The sequence below is a fragment of the Tachysurus vachellii genome, chromosome 23, assembly GCF_030014155.1.
Source record: "Tachysurus vachellii isolate PV-2020 chromosome 23, HZAU_Pvac_v1, whole genome shotgun sequence".
In the NCBI taxonomy this organism is placed as follows: Eukaryota; Metazoa; Chordata; class Actinopteri; order Siluriformes; family Bagridae; genus Tachysurus; species Tachysurus vachellii.
The window spans coordinates 755,838-777,010 of NC_083482.1; the positions used below are offsets into that span (position 1 = coordinate 755,838).

At 41.8% G+C, this 21,173-nt stretch overlaps 1 protein-coding gene across 1 annotated transcript in view; it reads left to right on the forward strand.

Moving 5' to 3' along the window:
- LOC132838870 (low-density lipoprotein receptor-related protein 1B-like) overlaps positions 1-19,214 on the forward strand; it is a 209,091-nt gene extending 189,877 nt beyond the window's left edge. The window contains exons 81-91 of the mRNA XM_060859502.1: positions 676-849; positions 2,479-2,604; positions 4,946-5,110; positions 5,220-5,381; positions 6,401-6,575; positions 7,151-7,255; positions 14,785-14,861; positions 16,396-16,483; positions 16,575-16,725; positions 17,250-17,354; positions 18,538-19,214. Coding sequence (XP_060715485.1) covers positions 676-849; positions 2,479-2,604; positions 4,946-5,110; positions 5,220-5,381; positions 6,401-6,575; positions 7,151-7,255; positions 14,785-14,861; positions 16,396-16,483; positions 16,575-16,725; positions 17,250-17,354; positions 18,538-18,666 — 1,457 coding nt within the window. The 3' untranslated portion in view covers positions 18,667-19,214. The remainder of the gene's footprint in view (positions 1-675; positions 850-2,478; positions 2,605-4,945; positions 5,111-5,219; positions 5,382-6,400; positions 6,576-7,150; positions 7,256-14,784; positions 14,862-16,395; positions 16,484-16,574; positions 16,726-17,249; positions 17,355-18,537) is intronic.
- The last annotated feature ends 1,959 nt before the right edge of the window (positions 19,215-21,173 follow it).

Here is a 21,173-nt window from a genome sequence, read left to right on the forward strand (position 1 = left end):
TTAGTGATTAGAGCAGTGATTAGAGCAGTGATTAGTGATTAGAGCAATGATTAGAGCAGTGATTAGTGATTAGAGCAGTGATTAGAGCAGTGATTAGTGATTAGAGCAGTGATTAGTGATTAGAGCAGTGATTAGTGATTAGAGCAGTGATTAGAGCAGTGATTAGTGATTAGAGCAGTGATTAGAGCAGTGATTAGTGATTAGAGCAATGATTAGAGCAGTGATTAGAGCAGTGATTAGAGCAGTGATTAGTGATTAGAGCAGTGATTAGTGATTAGAGCAGTGATTAGAGCAGTGATTAGTGATTAGAGCAGTGATTAGAGCAGTGATTAGAGCAGTGATTAGTGATTAGAGCAGTGATTAGAGCAGTGATTAGTGATTAGAGCAGTGATTAGAGCAGTGATTAGTGATTAGAGCAGTGATTAGAGCAGTGATTAGAGCAGTGATTAGAGCAGTGATTAGTAAATATAGCCAGCAGACAAATAGACATAGATGCAGACGAACATGAAGACAAAAAGATAGACACACAGACAGACAGAAGCAAAGATGGAGTCCAGACAGCAGTGGTTAGTAAACGTTAATAATTAAGGCGCAGCAGTAGTGTGTGTGTGTGTGTGTGTGTGTGTGTGTGTGTGTGTGTGTGCAGTTGTGTGATCAGACCTGATCTTCCTGCAGGTGTGTCTCAGCCGTTCCGTATCGATGTGTTTGAGGATTATATTTACGCCACAGCGCTGAACCATCGTGTGTTCCGTGTTCACAAATACGGCAGACAACGAGCCAGCACGCTTCAGCTGTCTGTACAGGGAGCCTCCAGTGTGCTGGTGTTTCACCGGTATAAACAACAGGAGGGTGAGACGCCTCACATTAACACATTAACTCATCACCCTGTTTACACAGAGAGTGAGACACCTCACATTAACTCATCACCCTGTTTACACAGAGAGTGAGACGCCTCACATTAACTCATCACCCTGTTTACACAGAGAGTGAGATGCCTCACATTAACTCATCACCCTGTTTACACAGAGAGTGAGACGCCTCACATTAACACATTAACTCATCACCCTGTTTACACAGAGTGAGACACCTCACATTAACACATTAACTCATCACCCTGTTTACACAGAGAGTGAGACGCCTCACATTAACACATTAACTCATCACCCTGTTTACACAGAGAGTGAGACACCTCACATTAACTCATCACCCTGTTTACACAGAGGGTGAGACGCCTCACATTAACACATTAACTCATCACCCTGTTTACACAGAGAGTGAGACGCCTCACATTAACTCATCACCCTGTTTACACAGAGAGTGAGACGCCTCACATTAACTCATCACCCTGTTTACACAGAGAGTGAGACGCCTCACATTAACTCATCACCCTGTTTACACAGAGAGTGAGACGCCTCACATTAACACATTAACTCATCACCCTGTTTACACAGAGAGTGAGACACCTCACATTAACTCATCACCCTGTTTACACAGAGGGTGAGACGCCTCACATTAACACATTAACTCATCACCCTGTTTACACAGAGAGTGAGACGCCTCACATTAACTCATCACCCTGTTTACACAGAGAGTGAGACGCCTCACATTAACACATTAACTCATCACCCTGTTTACACAGAGAGTGAGACGCCTCACATTAACTCATCACCCTGTTTACACAGAGGGTGAGACGCCTCACATTAACACATTAACTCATCACCCTGTTTACACAGAGAGTGAGACGCCTCACATTAACTCATCACCCTGTTTACACAGAGAGTGAGACGCCTCACATTAACTCATCACCCTGTTTACACAGAGAGTGAGACGCCTCACATTAACTCATCACCCTGTTTACACAGAGAGTGAGACGCCTCACATTAACTCATCACCCTGTTTACACAGAGAGTGAGACACCTCACATTAACTCATCACCCTGTTTACACAGAGTGAGACACCTCACATTAACTCATCACCCTGTTTACACAGAGAGTGAGACGCCTCACATTAACTCATCACCCTGTTTACACAGAGGGTGAGACGCCTCACATTAACACATTAACTCATCACCCTGTTTACACAGAGTGAGACACCTCACATTAACTCATCACCCTGTTTACACAGAGAGTGAGACGCCTCACATTAACTCATCACCCTGTTTACACAGAGAGTGAGACACCTCACATTAACACATTAACTCATCACCCTGTTTACACAGAGTGAGACACCTCACATTAACACATTAACTCATCACCCTGTTTACACAGAGTGAGACACCTCACATTAACACATTAACTCATCACCCTGTTTACACAGAGAGTGAGACGCCTCACATTAACACATTAACTCATCACCCTGTTTACACAGAGAGTGAGACACCTCACATTAACTCATCATCCTGTTTACACAGAGAGTGAGACACCTTCATGTTAATTCTCTCTCTCTCTCTCTCTCTGTGTCTCTCTCTCTCTCTCTTAGTGTTAAATCCATGTGTGAGGATGAACTGTGAATTTTTGTGTCTGTTGAACCCGAGTGGGGCGAGATGTGTGTGTCCTGAGGGGAAATCTCTCATCAACAGGACATGTATAGACACCAGGAGCAGAGGTACCTCTGTCTTACACACTCACATACACACAGACACACATATACACATATACACACATACACACTCACATACACACAAACATATACACACATACACACTCACATACACACAAACATATACACACATACACACTCACATACACACAAACATATACACACTCACATACACACTCACATACTCACATACACAAAACAAACACATATACACAGACACACACACATACACAAAACAGACACACATACACAAAACACACACACACATATACATACACACACATACACAGACACGCACATACATACACAAAACAGACACACACATACACACACACACACTTGGTGGGGAAGTCGTGGCCTAATGATTAGAGAGTCTGACTCCTAACCGTAAGGTTGTGGGTTCGAGTCTCGGGCCGGCAATACCACGACTGAGGTGCCCTTGAGCAAGGCACCGAATCCCCCCAACTGCTCCCTGGGCGCCGCAGCATAAATGGCTGCCCACTGCTCCGGGTGTGTGTTCACGGTGTGTGTGTTCACTGCTGTGTGTGTGTGTTCACTGCTGTGTGTGTGTGCACTTTGGATGGGTTAAATGCAGAGAATGAATTCTGAGTCTGGGTCACCGTACTTAGCTGTATGTCACGTCACGTCACACACACACATATACATACACAGACACACACATACATACATGCACAGACACACATACATACACACATGCACAGACACACACATACACACGCATATACAGACACACATACACAGACACACACACATACAGACACACACATACAGACACACACACATATACACACACATATACATACACAGAAACACACACACAGACATACACAGACACACACACACATATACAGACACACACATATACAGACACACACACACATACATACACACACGTATACTGTACAGACACACATACACAGACACACACACATACAGACACACACACATATACAGACACACACATATACAGACACACACACATACATACACACACACATATACTGTACAGACACACACACAGACACTCATCACAGCAACAGATTCAGAGCTTTTTTCATGTTTTGAGGTTTTTTGGTCACATCTTGTTTTTAGATCTCAAACTTTTTACTGTTTTTGACACTTTTAGGTGAATATTTTATTTTGAGACAAGTGTTTTGTGGTTTTGAGGAATAGACAGGCTTGTGCTTTGAGGTTTTGCACAATGTCTCCTTAACATGTCTTTGTGTGTGTATCTGTGTGTGTGTATATCTGTGTGTGTGTCTTTGTGTGTATATCTGTGTGTGTGTCTTTGTGTGTATATCTGTGTGTGTGTCTTTGTGTGTGTATCAGCGTGTGTGTGTGTGTGTGTATCTGTGTGTGTGTATATATGTGTGTGTATATCTGTGTGTGTGTGTCTTTGTGTGTATATTTGTGTGTGTGTCTTTGTGTGTGTATCTGTGTGTGTGTGTATCTGTGTATCTGTGTGTGTGTGTGTGTGTGTGTGTGTTTTGGGGTAAATGTGGGTTTGCTTGAGGGCTTTTGAGAAGATTTCTTCATGTTTTTTTCTGGCAGCATCTGTGAGCGTCTGATGTGTGACAGTATAAAGAGTTGTGTGTCTGTGTTTCTGTGTTTCTGTGATAGTACAACACTGATCCACCCACAGTGCTCAGGGTCAAAACATGTCTCGCTTCAGTGCTTTTGACTGAAGTGTTTACCACACAGGATACACACACACACATACACACAAACACAAAAGTTTACACACCCCTGCTGTTAAACTGTCAGGTTTTTATGATGGAAAAAATAAAATAACAAAATCCTGTAAGAACTTTTTCCACTGAAATTACAGCATGTAAAAAAAAGTGAAAACCAGTCAGAAACATTTTTAGGGAGAAAATGAAAAACCTTTTGTTTGTTTTTCACTACTCAGGGTTTTGGGGTCTAATCCGGAGTCTTTATTAGAAAAACATTCAGTTCTGTGTGTTTGTAAGAGCTTCACACAGCCTGCTGCAGGTCACCCTGATGTTTAGTGATACAGCTCCTGGCTTTCTGCTCTGGCTTTAATCACTCCTATGGTGATGTGAATGTGTGCTTTGGGTCATTGTCCTGCTGAAAAATGACATTTATTTTCATCTTCATCTTACTAGCAGACACGTGAAATGTTTTGCACTAAAATCCACAGGTGTATTTATAGCTGCTCATAATTCCCTCCATGTTATAATAGCCCCAGATCTGGCTAAGAAAAGGCAGATTTACAATTAGAATTGGCCTCAACATGTCCTTAACCTGCTACCCTGTGTGTGTGTGTGTGTGTGTGTGTGTGTGTGTGTGTGTGTGTGTGTTGCAGGTGCTCCATGTCTGGCAGTGTGTTTGAATGGAGGACGGTGTGTGTTGAATGAGAGAGGACAGGCTCGATGTGTGTGTAGGTCAGGGTTCTCAGGGGATCAGTGTGAAACTGATCACTGCATTGGACACTGTCACAACGGAGCATCCTGTTCTACTACTGTAACAGGTAGCTCACACACACACACACACACACACACACACACACTTCTTTTTGTGTCTTGTGTCCCTACTTTTCTAATTCTTCATTCTTTTATACTGTACCCCCCTCTCTGTAGGAAGGCGTGTGTGTCAGTGTGTGTTGGGGTTTTCTGGGGTGGTGTGTGAAAGGAGTGTGTGTGATGGTTTCTGTCTGAACAGTGGATCGTGTGGCGTTACTGCGGGCAACCAGCCATTCTGCCTCTGCAGTGCTGAATACACTGGAGAACGCTGCTCTCACCGTGAGTCTGTCTGTCTCTCTGTCTCACTCCCTCTCTGTCTCTCTGTCTGTCTTTCTGTCTCTCTCCCTGTCTGTCTTTCTGTCTCACTCCCTCTCTGTCTCTCTGTCTGTCTTTCTGTCTCACTCCCTCTCTGTCTCTCTGTCTGTCTTTCTGTCTCACTCCCTCTCTGTCTCACTCCCTCTCTGTCTCTCTGTCTGTCTTTCTGTCTCACTCCCTCTCTGTCTCACTCCCTCTCTGTCTCTCTGTCTGTCTTTCTGTCTCACTCCCTGTCTGTCTCTCTGTCTCACTCCCTCTCTGTCTCTCTCCCTGTCTGTCTTTCTGTCTCACTCCCTCTCTGTCTCACTCCCTCTCTGTCTCTCTGTCTGTCTTTCTGTCTCACTCCCTCTCTGTCTCACTCCCTCTCTGTCTCTCTGTCTGTCTTTCTGTCTCACTCCCTCTCTGTCTCACTCCCTCTCTCCCTCTCTGTCTGTCTTTCTGTCTCACTCCCTGTCTGTCCCTCTGTCTCTCTCCCTGTCTGTCTCTCTGTCTCTCTCCCTGTCTGTCTCTTTCCCTGTCTGTCTCTCTCCCTGTCTATCCCTTTGTCTCTCCCTGTCTGTCTCTCTCCCTGTCTGTCTCTCTCCCTGTCTATCCCTTTGTCTCTCCCTGTCTGTCTTTCTCCCTGTCTGTCTCTCTCCCTGTCTGTCTTTCTGTAACACATATTTATTTTATACAGTAATAAACATTTAATACACTTTGACAGTCATGTATTACACGTTATATTCCATGTTTATTACATAATATAACATTTCTATTTATTATACATTATAATGCTCATGTATTACATTCACTGTACATTTAATAACATGTAATAAAACTTATAATATATATGTATTTACTGCACACTATTAAACATAATTAATGTTAGTACATGTTTATTACTAACTGCATGACTCAGTTATTACACATATAATACACTATATAATATTGTAATGTGTGTGTGTGTGTGTGTGTGTGTGTGTGTGTGTGTGTGTGTGTGTCAGATATCTGTCAGCATTACTGTGTGAACTGGAAGGCATGCTCTGTGTTGAGTGCCGGTCGTGTGGAGTGTGTGTGTCCAGAGCGCTATGAGGGTGTGAGGTGTGAGACAGACCGCTGTGTCCACTGCAGAGACGCGCCATGTTTCATACACAACGCCACTGGAGACGTCTTCTGCAAGTGAGTGTGGTGCGTGTGTGTGTGGGTGAGTGTGTGTGTGTGTGTGTGTGTGTGTGGGCGAGTGAGTGTGTGAGTGAGTGTGTGAGTGAGTGTGTGAGTGAGTGTGTGAGTGAGTGCGACAGAGAGACAGACAGAGAGAGAGATGCAAAGGGAGAGAGACAGACGGAGAGAGAGATAGGTGGAGAGAGAGTGAGAAGGAGAAAGAGAGAGAGAGAGAGAGAGAGAGAGAGAGAGACAGTCAGAGAGAGAGACAGGTGGAGAGAGAGAGAGAAGGAGAAAAAGAGAGAGAGAGAGAGAGTTTATCCAATTCATTACTTTATTTGCTGAAGAACGAAATCTAAACTAATTTGCTGTGATTTAATACAATGTTCATTTTCTCTCACACTCAAACACACAAAGTATTAATATTCACTCTGTCTGTGGAATTAACACTAACATTAACGTTATGCACTCATTAACATTTCACTACATGCTATATTTTATTTGATTATGTTTTGTGTTCATGATGATAGAGTATGTGTGTGTGTGTGTGTGTGTGTGTGTGTGTGTGTGTGTGTGTGTGTGTGTGTCTGCAGCTGCTCTAGTGGGAAGATTGCGTCCAGTTGTCATGTGTGTGATGGTTATTGCTCTAATGGAGGAACCTGTCATCTCGACTCGGAGACATCTCTACCCTTCTGCCAGTGAGTCAGTCTGTCTGTCTGTCTGTCTGTCTGTCTGTCCGTCCGTCTGTCCGTCCGTCCGTCTGTCTGTCTGTCTGTCCGTCTGTCTGTCTGTCTGTCTGTCCGTCTGTCTGTCTGTCTGTCCGTCCGTCCGTCCGTCTGTCTGTCTGCCTTTCTGTCTGTCTGTCTGTCTGTCCGTTTGTCTGTCTGCCTTTCTGTCTGTCTGCCTGTCTGTCTGTCCGTCCGTCTGTCTGTCTGTCTGTCCGTCTGTCTGTCTGCCTTTCTGTCTGTCTGTCCGTCTGTCTGTCTGCCTTTCTGTCTGTCTGCCTTTCTGTCTGTCTGTCTGTCTGTCTGTCCGTCTGTCTGTCTGTCTGTCCGTCTGTCTGTCTGCCTTTCTGTCTGTCTGTCTGTCCGTCTGTCTGTCTGTCTGTCTGCCTTTCTGTCTGTCTGCCTGTCTGTCTGTCCGTCCGTCTGTCTGTCTGTCTGTCCGTCTGTCTGTCTGCCTTTCTGTCCGTCTGTCTGTCTGCCTTTCTGTCTGTCTGTCCGTCTGTCTGTCTGTCTGTCTGCCTTTCTGTCTGCCTTTCTGTCTGTCTGTCTGTTTGTAGTTATGTTTCATTCTGATCAGCTGATTTAGGCTCCACCTCTTTTGAAGGTGTCTCCCTTTTTCTTTGGTCCACGTTAAACATCATGTTGAGGATTTTCAGTGTCTGTCCTGGACAGATGCCTCAGGTAGTGTTCAGTCCATAACAGATCCAGGTAGTTAACTAGCATTCGTTCACTACATAAACTGTGATGTAGTTAGTTAAACTTTCACAATGATCACATTCTCCTTTGTAAATAACTCTATGATCATTTAAAATGCATTTCTAATAGAATTCTCAAAGTTATATTTGTAAAAACAAATATTTATAAACAACTCTCTAATCGATTCCCTGGGATTCATAAAGGTTCCTTATGAAATGAGTTTACATTCATGCACAATTCCTCAAGTGATTCGTTTATACTGATAAAGAACTTTACAAGTGATTAGTCTACATTCAGACACAGACTCCAGAAGTGATTACAGTACACACATAAACAACTGACCTTATGATTCACTTACATTCATGATCTTCTTGAGTGATTCACTTACATTCATGATCTTCTTGAGTGATTCACTTACATTCATGAACACTTCCTTGTGTGATTAATTTTTTATAAAAAAAAAAAAAACTTCTCGGGTGATTAGCTTTCATATGTGAATGACTCCAATGATTATCTTCCATTGAAAACACTTGAGTCATTTGCTTTCATTCATAAAAGATTTCTTTACTGATTAATTTGAATAAACTGATCAATTTCTAAATGACTCCTTGAGTGAATCACTTGCATTTAGAAATGATTCCCTAAGTTATATATGCAGCACCTATTGTTTTTGTTTCTTATTCATGAACATTCATTAACAACCCATTACGTAAATATTCTATTTCTTTTTTATTTAGTGAATCATTTATAGTTGTAAATAATTCCTCAACTGATTCATTTAGAATCAAAATAAATCCTCTGGTAATTAACTTGTATTCAGAAACCACTTGATAAATGATTCACTTACATTAGCAGATGATTCTGGTGCAGTGAACAGCTGTGTGATGAATGGGACCAAACTGTAACCTCAGACGTGCACTGCTGCCTATCTAGGGTACTTGTTAGGAACTGATTGGAATGGAGTGTGAACCATGACTAAGCCTGAGAAAAGCAGAGAGAAAATAATCAGCCCTAAATTGATTTCACATGAGTGTGTGTGTGTGTGTGTGTGTGTGTGTGTGTGTGTGTGTGTGTGGACAATGAGGGAGCTGATGGACACTCTCCTTAAAAGCGATTTTGTCTGAATCCTCATGTCTCTTTCTCTCGTGTATTAAACTATTCAGACTTCTTTCCCTGCTCATTTATAGAGTTGTTTTTCTTTTCTATCGCCGCTTTAACATTATAAAGAAGGCATCGGTTTCTATCATTCCATCCATCTTCCTCCCTCCATCCAGAGCTCCCCTCATTCAGCAGACCATAACCACACACATTAATATTCGTTCATTTCTCTTCCCTGTTGTCCATTAAATCTCAGGTTTTCAGGAACGAGACACCTTTCATTCGTATGTAGATGACCGGAGCTTGTTTGGCAAAGGTTAAAAGGCGTTAATGAAAAGGTGGAGAGACGGCAAAGGACCTGTCATGATTAGCATATTAACAATAAGAGCTTTTCTCTCAGGTTCATCTCATCCCATCAAAGCCTTTCATTTATTTATTTATTTTTCTTTTGTACAATTTCTCTTCCATTCTCTGCTCCTTTTTTTTAGTCTTGAGGTTTTATAGTTAGAAGCACAGAGTGTTTGAATCCCTCGATACACCTGCTATGTGTCTTGAGTTACATGAAAGCATCTTTTTCACTGATGTGCGTTTTCTTTTTATTTTCAAGGTTCTGCCTCTCATAAAAGCAGCTTTCCGGTTTAAATGTCATTTACAGTCTCAAGGAGAAAATCTGAAAGTTGTAGTAGGTGTTTTTGTGCCGTGTGCTCGGTGTGGACGTCACTCTAATGGACTGAACCTTTAGTGCTGTATCAGTGAGACAGGTCTGTGCTTTTCACACACTTACATTACTGCTGTCTGACACACACTATTACAGGGTACAGGACATTTCACAGAAATACGTCTTTGTACAAAATAGAAAAGAAATTTTAGCATTCAAAACCTGGAAGTGTTTTTCCCCATCACACACCAGTCTAGTGTTAGACTCCGTTTTGTCATGTTTCAGTTTTTTGTCATTTTAAATCTGTTCATCAGTAAAACTTCCTGTACACCGTCACAAGCTCCAGAATGTATTTTCAGAGGAAGACATCAGTTCTCATCATTACTTCTTTGTATTGTAGTGATTGATACAGTGATCATGTAACTGGATAACTATAAATGATCAAAAGTGTGACATTGTTCTTTGTGATAACTCGAGATGACACAGTACTGATATGGAGAAAGCATATTTGTATAAAGAGACTTTATTCAGCGATGAGGAGTAAATACAGACCCAAATGCAGAATAGCGTAAAAATAAACAAATTTAATAAATGAAAAAACAAAACAGGGACAAGGACACGACAAATACAACAACAACAACAAGGATTCAGCGCTGTCATAGACAATCAACACATGAGGAACAGGTGTGCAGAGGCAGGGAGGAAGAGACAAGGACGGGGCAGGACAGCAGGGGCAGGATCCTGACAGCATCTGTAAAAATTCGACTCTCTTGGAAAAGTTCAATATTTTTGCGATATATATCAATAAGAAAATGAAAAGTGTTTATATTCTAGAGTCATGACGTGTAAAATAAAATGTTTTGTTTTAATTTTGATAATGTAAATGATGTGAATAATCGGTGTGATGTGAGAAGAATAAAGCTCCTTCTGTCAGAGTCGTCAATGATCAAATCTAGACTCAGATGCAGGGATAACATTAAAAGGGGTTTTATTAAGGAAAAATCACAAAGGCTACAAACACTAGGAACACGGAAACACAACACACAAACAAAGGCACATGGTACAGACAAACAAGGCCTACCATAATGTCCCCCTAGTGTCCAGGCAGGGAATAGTCCCAGACTTTCCTGACACCTTATTCAGTTAGGGCTTAATTGTAAGACTCAGAATGCAAATCCAGGTGATTGAACAGCAGTGTGGAATTATTTCTAATTTGCATATTAATAGAATGTGGATTTCGTGACTTGAGTGTGATGTTGTGCAGCGAGGTTCCAGTTGAGTGACTGTAGAGCTGTGGAGCAGTGTGAAGGGCTTTCTGATCACGTCTTTATCAGCAGAACGTTCGGGTCTGAAAGGCGGATGTTGAAGTGCAAGACAAAGCGCTGCTATTTTCCTTCCCTTCACCATGTAGACCCTCAGTGTAGAGGGCGTGGCCTTCACAGGAAGTAGGACATGATCATTATGAGTTGAGAGTAAAGTGCACTGAAGACCTGCTCTCTGTAGAGCACTCAGACTGAAGAAGAGTTTGATGAGATGAGGCAGGTGAGCTAAGCTGAAAAAGGCCATCAATGCCTGACATTTTGAGGAAAATTGAGTGTCATGTTTGTCTCCTGATCCCCACTCTCTGATCTGTCACGTCTCACTTCCTGTTTCAGTGCTGACTCTAATGTGAGGCAGTATTCTGAGTTCCAGGTTTACTGAGTTTTTTCACACTGATTTTCACTCGTGTGTGTATATATATGTGTTATTGTGTGTGTATGTGTGTGTGTTTATATGTGTGTGAGTGTGTGTGTATGTGTTTGTGTGTGTGAGTGTGTCTTTGTGTGTGTGTGTTTTTGCATGTGTTTATATCTTTGAGTGTGTGTGTCTGTGTTTGTGTGTGAGTGTGCTTGCATGTGTTTATATGTGTGAGTGTGTATGTGTGTGTGTGTTTTTGCATGTGTTTATATCTGTTTGAGTGTGTGTGTGTGTCTGTGTTTGTGTGTGAGTGTGCTTGCATGTGTTTATATGTGTGAGTGTGTATGTGTTTGTGTGTATGTGTTTGTGTGTGTGTATGTGTTTATATGTGTGTGTGTTAGTGTTAATTTCGTCACCTATTTTTAATTTAGTCTTAGTCTTGTGCCAAATGTCCTTGTTAGTTTTAGTCATATTTAGTCATTCACGTCTCTTTTTTTGTTAGTCTTAGTTTTAGTCGACTAAAAGTCTCGTCATTTTAGTCTAGTTTTAGTCAAAAGAAAACTCAAGGTATCTAAAGTCTTTTAATTTTAGTCAAAAAATTGTAGCTTGACCACATCTGGAATCTATTGTAAGAATAAATACAATGAGGCCTCATTAAATGCAATAATATCAGGAACACAAGTGTTATAGTGGAAATAAATAACTTAATGAAAAGCCTAAGATCAAAACTGTAGGTGTGTGTGTGTGTGTGTGTGTGTGTGTGTGTGTGTGTGTATATATATATATATATATATATATATATATATATATATATTACTGACTTAATGCAAGTTATACATGGTATTGCACACACCATTATTGATGATATTTGGAGCAATATTACATGTAATTGTTAAACTTGATTCCTTTACATATACATTTGTTTTTAAGCCTAATTATTAATTTTGATTATGATGTGATTGTGACAGGGGCTTGGGAAGAGGTTTCAGGTTGGGGGGTGCTGAGTTTTTTCTGTCACCACTTTTGAATAAGAAACAATATCAAGGCTATAAAACCTGTCAAAACTCCGCGAATCACAAAAGTATCAGTGAGAAGTTGAGAACACGTTTAAACAGTGCAGACACTCGAACTTGACCACATCACATTTTTTACTTTATTCATACTGCTTTTAATCGTAATGCAAAGACCGGTCATCGGGACATAAGCTGTCATGTACAATAAAAGAGGCTGCGCAGTGACAGGAAATATAATTTAACACAAAAAGCCTGACTAGACCAAGGTGGACTTGGGCTCAGGAGATTTTATTTATTTATTTATTTATTTATTTATTTATTTGAGCGGTGTGTGGACGAATTCTTCTACACACACACTATTTTATTTCTTGATAACAGACCGCTGCGAACTATAACACACCGTTGCCATGAAAAACAGAGCGTTGCCATGGACACACAGGATTCTCACCGTAGAGACGGAGCGCACTATTTTCTTTAGCGGAAACAATACAATCGTTTTTAAAACAATAAACTCCTTTTTAAATCATCATTTTGTGTTAAATTATCGATTTATTTGGTAGGTAACAATATAATAAGCGGGATCCGCTTCACGGACCTGTAACTTGAGCAACAGCGAAGCCGCGAACTCGTGCTGAATATTTTAAAGGCGTAACAGCTGATGAAAAAGCAGAGACAATTGTAGACGAAAATGAAGAGAGATTTTATCTTAGTTTTTATTTTATACAAAACATTTTCGTCTCGTCTTTTTTCGTCAACAATAATGCATGTTAATTTAGTCTTAGTCAGCGTTTTTGGACAGTGGTGCAGTCTCGTCATCGTCTCGTCTTAGTCATGAAAAAAAAAGGTTGTTGACGAACATATTTCATCTCGTCTTGTCTGACGAAATTAACACTAGTGTGTGTGTATGTGTTTATATGTGTGAGTGTGTATGTGTGTGTGAGCGTGTATGTGTGTGTGAGTGTATGTGTTTATATGTGTTTATATGTGTGTGTTTGTGTTTAAATGTTTGTGTATGTGTGTGTGTATGTGTGTTTGTGTGTGTGTTTGTGTGTGAGTGTGTATGTATTTATATGTGTGTGAGTGTGTGTGTGTGAGTGTTTGTGAGTATGTGTTTAAATGTGTGTGAGTGTGTGTTTGTGTGTGTTTATGTGTGTTGTAGGGCACTCTGAGGGATGGGACACAGAAGAACAGGCACAGAGACAGGATGAAAGCAAACAGTGTCATATTTTTTTTTTTAAAGGTGCTGGTGCAATTTAGTGCAGCAGAAAAATCAGTGGTTAAGTGAAAACAAACTTGTGCCTCCATTTCAGGGGTTCTAGGAGCTCTTGTGCAATGATCCAGGCTCCCAGTCTGGGCAGTGTGAGGGTGGTAAAGCAATCTTCTCCAGGAGAGTGGCGTAGGCTCAGCAGGCAATCTGGTGTTTCGGGTCAGCTGGAGGTTTCTGTAAAAGAATATCAGAGAGATATTAGTTCAGACAGTCCAGTAGTGCCCTCTTACCTCCCTTTAGCAGCTGAGCCTAGCTTTGTGCTGTGCTCTCCTGATTGGCCCGTGCTTTTTGGTGGGAGTTTCTGCCGCCCCGCCTCACTCTCATTCGCAGAGGCGCTGACCATGGTACTGAAGTTTGAGAGATCGCGCTCAGCGCCACTGGCCAAGGTGCTGAACTGCCACCTTTTACACTCTTTCTCCTCTTGGCTGCTGATGCAGAGGGTGAAAGGCGGTTTTTCCTCCATGAATTTGTCACAGTGTGTGTTTATGTGTGTGTGTGTGTGTGTGTTTATGTGTGTGTGTGTGTGTGTGGGTGAGTGTGTGTGTTTATATGTGTGTGTGTATGTGTTTATATATGTGTGTATGGGTGAGTGTATGAGTTTATATGTGTGTGTGTGAGTGTATGTGTGTATGGGTGAGTGTATGAGTTTATATGTGTGTGTGAGTGTATGTGTTTATATGTGTGTGCATGGGTGAGTGTATGTGTTTATATGTGTTTATATGTGTGTGTATGTGTTTATGTGTGTGTGTGTGTGTATGGGTGAGTGTATGTGTTTATATGTGTGTGTGTGTGTGTGTGAGTGTATGTGTTTATGTGTGTGTGTATGGGTGAGTGTATGTGTTTATATGTGTGTGTGTGTGTGTATGGGTGAGTGTATGTGTTTATGTGTGTGTGAGTGTGTGTGTTTATGTGTGTGTGTGTGTGAGTGTATGTGTTTATGTGTGTGTGTTGGATGTCATACTTGTGTGTAAAACTTTGTGTGGTTTTAATGATACTTAAGTTTGTAATGTAGGTGTGGTTTGCTTTCAGGTGAGTAAAATGGGCAGGTTTTAGAGTCTCAGGTATGTAAAGTGGGTGTGGTTTGTGTTTTCAGGTGCTCAGTGAACTGGACCGGCACTCAGTGTGAAAAACCTACAAACAACAACAGCAGGAATGACATCATCAGTGGGAGTGAGTGTCTGATGACGCACACACACACACACACACACACCCATTCACTCATTTTTTTGTTCATCCACCTATACATTTATTCTCTCATTGTCCCATCCACCAGTCCATCCACACCTCCACCCATCCCTCTATCCACTCTTTCGTCTCCCCACTTGTTTTGTCCTCAGTGTATTATATATTATTGTTATATTATTGTGGTGCTGTTCTCCATGTCCTTCATATTTATTTTGCTGTAATGTCTCAGTCTTCACCCGACTCTCCCTGACCACCAACTGTGCTGGTGTTGGATGTTTCTGCAGAACACTTCAAGTTTCATCTTGCATCAGCAGCACTTTCTGATATTTGGGAGGAAAATAATATTTTCCTAGATAGAAATAGAAAGAGAGAGAGAGGAAGAGATAGATAGAGAGAGAGAGACACAGAGAGAGAGACAGAGAGAGACACAGATATTTTCTGCTGTAACCTTATAACTGTTCTTGTCACCAAGTATCACAAGTTGTCATTGAGGGATTATCTCCTGACCCAACACTTAATCTCTCATCATTATGGACGCATTCTGAGGAGAAATGCTTCAGCAAACTAAAAAAAGTCCTGAACAGTTTTGAACGTAACATCTGAACAATGGACAAAACCGACATCAGTCTAGTGAAGGAGTGATCAGTGTGTGAAGAGAAAGGCACTGAGTAATGAGATGATAGACTGACTGGAGCATGAGGACATTCACATATTACAACTAAATCTGCAGAGATTATTTAATCCTCTAGTCCACCACAAACCAAAGATTTAAAGTAACTAATGTTAAAGATCAGTGTTGTGTCAGTCAGCTGTATGTTCTGGTGTTTATCAGCAATCAGGTCTGTGGTGAACTCAGAGTTTATGATGACCCATTAGTTCCTCAGGAGCTCTCGGCTGCACTATTATAAACTGTTGTAGAAAGGACATTATTTACATTTACACTATTTACTGTAGAGTGTCACCCAAATGAGGATGAGGTTCACTTCTGAGTCTGGTTCCTCTCAAGGTTTCTTCCTCTTATCATCTCAGGGAGTTTTTTCACCTCCGGCTTGCTCATTAGGGACAGGGAGAGATAATATAGTATTTAAAATATTTAAATCTGTTACACTACATTCTGATCTTGAGCTTAAACACATTTGTTGTGTGAGTTTGTGTGTCTGTGTGTGTCTGTGTGTGTCTGTGTGTGTTTGTGTGTGTTTGTGTGTGAGACTGATCATCCAATTAAGATTTAACTTTAAACCTTTAAACTCTACCACCATCATGAGACTACAGCTGTTCACACACACACACACACACACACACACACACACACACACACACACACACACACACACACACACACACACCATGGAACTGTTCTGTTTTGTTCTGTAGCCCATCAACACCATGCTGTCATCACTTTATAACACACACACTTGTTTCAGTCCTTCTTTATCATGTCTTTTACTATGCCTGATTTCCATCTTTTACATTTTCTATTCTCCCTGTGTGTGTGTGTGTGTGTGTGTGTGTGTGTCAGGGAGCATTGGCATCATTGTTCCTCTGGTTCTGCTGGTGTTGATCATTGCCACATTAACAGTTGGTCTCCTCATCTGTAAACGACGAAGGTCAGACCTTTCTTTCATATCCGTCACTTCTCATATCTCGTGCTGATGCACAGGCCAACTTTCCTGTGTGTGTGTGTATGTGTGTGTTCAGAGGGAAGCGTGTTCAGAGGCAGCCGATGGCTAACGGAGGCCTGAATGTGGAGATCGGAAACCCATCATACAACATGTATGAACTGGAACACGACAGTCACATGGACGTGGGGGAGGTCCTGCACCCCAACTTCACCCTGCACCCACAAAAGGTTACACACAATCATTCACAATCATCACAATGTGTCTATAGTAGTGATTATAGTACACACTCTCCACTCTCATGTGGGTTTGGAGGGAATTGAATGCTATCTAGTCTCCAAACAAATGAACACACCTTGTGTGTGTGTGTGTGTGTGTGTGTGTGTGTGTGTGTGTGCGTGTGTGCGTGTGTGCGTGTGTGCGTGTGTGAGTGTGTGTGTGTGTGTGTGTGTGTGTGTGTGTGTGTGTGCGTGTGTGCGTGTGTGTGTGTGTATGTGTGAGTGTGCGTGTGTGAGTGTGTGTGTGTGTATGTGTGAGTGTGTGGTACACTGTATGGAGTATTCAGCCCCATGCTCAGTATTCCCAGGATAGACTTCAGCTCCACCACTCTGACCATCATTAAGCTACTGAACACTAATAAATGTCTCTCTCTCTCTCTCTCTTTCTGTGTGTCTCTCACTCTTTCTCTCTGTGTGCGTGTCTCTCTCTCTCTTTTCTCTCTCTCTGTGTCTCTCTTTGTACACACCTCCTGTAGGGCTGGTGTGTGAGGTCGAGTGAGCCTCGACTTCAGCCCACACACACACTGCCATCACGAACTCTCCCTGTGCACCCAGTGCCCACATCTTTTATTCCAGGACAGGTGAGCACTCTCTCTCTCTCTCTCTCTCTCTCTCTCTCTCTCTTCTTATGACACTTTTCATTTTCCACCTCTATTTATTTATTCTGCACCTCGATAATTTATTATAGCATTTGAATCCCTGTTCTATTAAAGCAATACTAATTCATTTATTTGCATATTTATTTATTTATTTATTTATTCATTCATTCATTCATCTTCTACCACTTATCTGAACTACCTCGGGTCACGGGGAGCCTGTGCCTATCTCAGGCGTCATCGGGCATCAAGGCAGGATACACCCTGGACGGAGTGCCAACCCATCGCAGGGCACACACACACACACTCAGTCACTCACACAATCACACACTACGTACAATTTTCCAGAGATGCCAATCAACCTACCATGCATGTCTTTGGACTAGGGAGGAAACCGGAGTACCCGGAGGAAACCCCCGAGGCACGGGGAGAACATGCAAACTCCACACACACAAGGCGGAGGTGGGAATCGAACCCCCAACCCTGGAGGTGTGAGGTGAACGTGCTAACCACTAAGACACCGTGACCCCCTTATTTATTTATTTATTTATTTAACATCCAAAAGTATAAAACACATAATTGACAAAGAACGGATGATTACATATGAGTATAACACACACACACACACACACACACACACACATCAAATATACAAAACAGTGTTTAAGTAGATCACACAATAAGGTGGTAGATACCCAGTGCTTCACTGTGAGTCTTTAAACATTACAACTTGTGCACAAAAAAACTGATGTTTAAGATGTAAACTTACGTCTCAGAGGTTAAGGAAAGATAAATTAAAGATTGTCTAAAACAAAAAAACAAATATACATCATCATCATTAATGAATACCTGAGAGTATGCTGATTAAAAGAAGGGCTCATTAATGAAAGGTTCTCAGCCTCTTAAAAAGATTCTACTGTTATGTGGAGTCATTAACACTGGAGTGTTAGTCAGTGTCCTGAAGTGAACTCAGGGTCTGGTGTCAGTGTTCATTCATGTTCATTCCTGCATGTCTTCATTCAGTCCTGCACTCAGTCTCAGTCCATCACAGCATGTAAATAACAGGTAAGTCCACGTCCACACACTCCATTAACCGGTACAGACTTTAGTCTTTAACGCACTGCTAGTGAAGCCATGTTGACGTGAGCACTGTGTTGTGTGTTTGCAGGCGGTGAACTTCTCCACTCGGGCGCACACAGACGAGCGGCAGCGCCGTAAAGCCACGGTTCGACCGAGAGACAGGAGAGATGTTTATCTCCAAAGACTGGAGGGCGCCATACATGAAACGGCCACCTGAAACTAGCTTTTCCACAAATCCTGCTTATTTTTTACTCATAGACTTTACACAAGAGACTTTTTATATAACTGATCAGGTGGCCGTTGGCTTTGTTCTATCAGTGCCATATTTACCTTTAGACTGTCTTTATAAATGAAACCTGCTCTGAGCTGCTCACCTCCATGTGAAGACTGGGTTTTATTTCATTCCTCACACACTATGTATGATGTAATCACCTCTTCTGTGCACACATATTGTAGAGCAAATGTTTTACATCAAAACACCACAAACACCTGATGTTTCATCACGACTGAGCCACACATCAGTCCACTGACTCCTTCCAAAGCTCATCTTCACTCTTCACCATCATCCGGTGAACAGAATTCCAGCATTTCTTTCCCCACACTGCTCCTTACGCTGATCATGAAGTAGAACAGACCGGTGAAGGACTCGGCGTCCGCCAGCTCTCTCTCCAGACCGCATGTCAGTCACGTGTGTGTGTGTGTGTGTGTGTTTTGAGCATTGTGTGTCGGAGCGTTTAGCGGCACGTGCCTCATGATGTATACTAGGTGCACATTTACTAAATAATAATTTAGATTTTATTTTTGATATTTTGGAGCGGCCGTGTAAAGGTGATGCTGTAAGATATCAGTGCTCTTTATATAAGCGGTGAAAAAGTCTGACTGAAACAGAAAGTCTGTTCTTGTTGCTTTGAGTTTTATTTATTTATTTATTTATTTGTCCTTATATTTATTTAGGTGATTTGTGTGGAAATGGTTTCAGTTTGTTGAATTGCATTAAAACGATCAACACCCAAATCAACACCCATTAATTCAGTGATGTTTCATTCCTGCTCATCTTTCACACAAGAACGAGTGAAGAACGAGAGTCGGTCAGCTGGTACAGTACAGTACAGTAATGAGATGAAGTCATATCTGATGGGTGTAAATGTTCTCACTGGTCTCCCCGGGTGCAGAGGACGAGCTTCACATCTTCACAGCCACATCAGTGTTCCTCAGTGAATTAAACTCCAGTTCTGTAAAGTCCTGTCTGATCAGTTCATGACCTGAGTGCTGCTCGCTGCTGTCTGATATTCACTCTGATGGACTCACTCTGAGGTCACCACTCAAATCTGCTTCAAATAAAACCCTTCACTAGATGAGGTTCAAACAGATGTTGGTTCATGAGCTGTCTTGTGCTGCTCCAACACACTGAGATATCCCTGAGTTGTGAACGGTGTTGAGTGACAGCCAGCAGCAGCGACTCCTCCACTGAACAAAGCAGCTTTCACAATGTTTTAGAGCAGTATATTTTTTACCATGTACGTCGTGCTACTAAAATTAGCTGGTTCTTATTTCTGTATCCTTGTGATGTCTCTGAGGTTCTCTCTGTGTCTTGCTTTAGGGTTTGAATGATGCTCAGGAGAACCGTGTGAGAACCTGGAGGAGAGAGGAGAGACACTAGGTTTGCTGATATCAATAAGGAATCATGAGGAACTAAGAACTAACCAAAGCTCCTATAGCAAACATCTCTACAAACAGAATATCCAGGAGGGAATAATGATGAAGAGTAATGATGAAGAGTAATGAGTGAAGAGTCTCTCTCTCTGTCTCTCTCTCTCTCTCTCTTCTACTTCGGTTCTGTTATCGGACCCTGAGGGACGTGTTACGACAGATAACCCTCTTACTTTGGTATCAAAGCGAGCACATTAATATGAGCTCCTGGTATAGAGAATTAATCAACACCTTCTGACCAATTAGAGAGCAGGATTAGAGAGTAGATGTACACAGAATGACACACTGAGGTCTTCTCTCACATCACTGTTCCACCTGACTGGATCCATTTCACTATATATAGAAAGAATAAAAGAACCTTCAGGCAAAGGCAAAAGTCAGAGAGAGAGAGTGTGTGTGTGTTTGTCTGTGTGTGTGTGTAAAAGGTCAGAAGGTAAGTTGTTGAAGGTAGACGTGATGTTTAAGGTGACCAATTTAAACGGGTCGATATATTTATATATATATACTGACCTCAGTGCAGCTCCTTTAGGTTGACGGTGAAAACGTAGAGACGTGAAGCCTCGCGGCGTGTTCAGGGACTCGCCATCTTCAAATTGTTTTAATGAATTATTTAGTGAAACCTTTTTTCGGCACTGAAACGGGTCATTTGTCTGACATTAAAACAGAGAGCAGGTTGAGACAGAACACAGAGGATCAGCTTTTCTGTCCCAGCTTCTGTTCACACTACACCTTTCCCTCCACCTCCACCACCCACTTCGTCTCCCTCTCCACGTTATTATTTGGATTCAAATCTCACAGGAATCTGCTGCACAGAGTCAGAACACGGCTTTAACAAGAAAGCCTTCGGCATGTTTTTTTTTAAACTGCCAGGTGACAAGTTCAGCTTTTTCCTCCTGAATCCAATCAGATCACAGCTCAGGCACCAAGATGGAGGAAAGAGTGCTGGTGAGAAGATCAGCTGTGTAAGTGAGTGAACATGAAGAATATGATTCATTAAATTGTCTCACTGCTGGA